The sequence below is a fragment of the Brachyhypopomus gauderio genome, chromosome 8 (assembly GCF_052324685.1).
Source record: "Brachyhypopomus gauderio isolate BG-103 chromosome 8, BGAUD_0.2, whole genome shotgun sequence".
Taxonomy (NCBI): domain Eukaryota; kingdom Metazoa; phylum Chordata; class Actinopteri; order Gymnotiformes; family Hypopomidae; genus Brachyhypopomus; species Brachyhypopomus gauderio.
In genome coordinates, this window is record NC_135218.1 from 18198418 (window position 1) to 18200917 (window position 2500).

Sequence of the window (2500 nt, forward strand, 5' to 3'; positions counted from 1 at the left end):
CCCGCTCTCCTCCCCTCCCCTCTCTCCTCCCTCCCCTCTCTCCCCCCTCTCCTCTCCTTCGCTCCCCTCTCTCCGTCCCCTCTCCCCCCTCTCCTCCTCCTCTCTCCCCTCCTCCTCCTCTCCTCTCCCCTCTCTCCTCCCTCTCCTCCCCTCTCCTCCCCTCTCCCCCCCTCCTCACCTCCCCCTCTCGCCTCCCCTCCCACTTCCCCTCTCCCCTCCCCTCCCCTCCCTCTCCTCCCCTCCCCTCCCCTCCTCTCTCCCCCTCTCTCCCCCTCCTCTCTCCCCTCCCTCCCCCTCTCCTCTCCCCCTCCCCCCTCTCCCCCTCTCCCCCTCTCCCCCCCTCTCCCCCCCTCTCCCCCCCTCTCCCCCCTCTCCCCCCTCCTCTTCCCCTCTCCTCTCCCCCCTCTCCTCCCCCTCTCCTCCCCTCCCCTCCCCTCCCCTCTCCCCTCCCCTCCCTCCTCTCCTCCCCTCCCCTCCCCTCTCCCCCCCCCTCTCCTCCCTCCCCTCTCCTCTCCCCCTCTCCCCCTCTCCTCCCCTCCCTCTCCCCTCCCCTCTCCCCCCTCCTCCTCCCCTCCCCTCCCCTCTCCTCTCCCCCCCCTCTCTCCCCCCTCTCTCCCCCTCCCTCCCCCTCTCCTCTCCCCCTCCCCCCTCTCCCCCTTTCCCCCTCTCCCCCCCCTCTCCCCCCCTCTCCCCCTCTCCCCCCTCCTCTTCCCCTCTCCTCTCCCCCTCTCTCCCCCCCCTCTCCTCCCCTCCCTCTCCCCTCCCCTCTCCCCCCTCTCCTCCCCTCCCCTCCCCTCTCCTCTCCCCCTCTCTCCCCCTCTCCTCCCCTCCCTCCCCCTCTCCTCTCGGCCCCTCCCCCCTCTCCCCTTTCCCCCTCTCCCCCCCTCTCCCCCCCTCTCCCCCTCTCCCCCCCCCTCTCCTCCCCCTCCCTCCCCCTCTCCTCTCCCCCTCCCCCCTCTCCCCCTTTCCCCCTCTCCCCCCCTCTCCCCCCCTCTCCCCCTCTCCCCTCCCCCTCCTCTTCCCCTCTCCTCTCCCCCCCTCTCTCCCCCTCTCCTCCCCTCCCCTCTCCCCTCCCCTCTCCCCCCTCTCCTCCCCTCCCCCTCCCCTCTCCTCTCCCCCTCTCTTCCCCCTCTCCTCCCCTCCCTCCCCCTCTCCTCTCCCCCTCCCCCCCCCCTCTCCCCCTTTCCCCCTCTCCCCCCCTCTCCCCCCCTCTCCCCCTCTCCCCTCTCCTCTCCCCCCTCTCCCCCCCTCTCCTCCCCTCCCCTCCCCTCTCCTCTCTCCCCCTCTCCCCCCTCTCCCCCCCCTCTCCCCCTCTCCCCCCCTCTCCCCGCCCTCTCCCCCTCTCCCCCCCTCTCCCCCCCTCTCCCCCTCTCCTCCCCTCCCTCCCCCCTTCCCTCTCCCCCCCCCTCCCCCCCCCCCTCCCCTCCCCCCCCCCCCCCTCCTGTTGTGTGCTGTTGCCGGTGTCTCTGTTGTAACTCAGGTACGATGTCGGAACTCGTTCAGAACCTCTTCCCACCCTCCCAGTTCCAAGGTACCACGATGCCCTGCGCTTCTCCGTGTGCACTGTGGCGCCCCCCTCCTGGCTGCGTGTGGTTCTGCTTCTCACTCATGTGCTATTAAGATGAATGTCTTATTTTAGGGTTGTAGTGGTGCTAAGCCACGCCAACACTCGCATGACAATCTGCATGAACACTTGATTGTGTTTTGTTATTTTGCCTTTTATTGTGTGTGTGTGTGTGTGTGTGTGTGTGTGGTGTGTGTGTGTGTGTGTGTGGTGTGCGCGCACGCGTGTGTGCGTGTGCACGTGTGTGTGCGTGCGTGCTGGAACGTTTAGTTCATCACAATGTCAGTGATATATGTGTGGTGAAAATGTAACAAATCTCACTGAAAACAGGTTTTCACTGCTGTCCATGTTGTGTTTCAGCGTTGTGCTCTTTCATAGTTTTATCTTTACTCAGACGGTAAAGAGTGTTTTTTTGGATGTAATAATTGATCATGCAGAAAAAAACATCTCACATGTTGTACAGCCTAATGGATGTTGCAGTGTTGGGGTGGCCATCCCGTATCCGCTCTGTGCTAATATTAAAGCCAGAGGTCACTCAGTCCTCATCACATGGCCTCCAGTATACGGAGCCCAAATAAAGGCCAGACACACACACACACACGCACACACACACACACACACACACAGTGGCAGTATGTTTTGTGGTTTGAGGATGAGAAGTGAGGGTGATGGAGAGAGAAGAAAGAGGGAGCGTGTGGAGTGGAGATGGAGTGAGATACAGGCAGATCGGTGGAGATAGAAGATGGGAGAGCGAGAGAGAAATAGAGCCGGGAGGGAGAGGCGGTGCATGTGTGTGCACCGCGTGTGCACAGCGTGTACCGGAGCCTCTGACACACTCACCACATACAGAACATGCCCCAGTGCTCTAATGGGGCTCTAATGGCTGTACGATAACTTCACACGTGCACATAAGCCTGCGTGTGCTGCCTGACGTTT

The 2500-nt window shown here is 63.8% G+C and overlaps 1 protein-coding gene across 5 annotated transcripts in view; it reads left to right on the forward strand.

Annotated features, from left to right (window-relative positions):
* Positions 1-1446: 1446 nt before the first annotated feature.
* The window catches only part of LOC143521796 (KICSTOR complex protein SZT2-like), a 44282-nt gene continuing 43228 nt past the window's right edge, over positions 1447-2500 (forward strand). For all 5 annotated transcript variants that reach the window (XR_013132844.1, XM_077015135.1, XM_077015136.1 and 2 more), the window contains exon 1: positions 1447-1531. Coding sequence is in view for 4 of the 5 variants with exons in the window: in XM_077015135.1 (XP_076871250.1) it covers positions 1486-1531 (46 nt within the window). In the remaining variant the exon portion in view is untranslated. The remainder of the gene's footprint in view (positions 1532-2500) is intronic.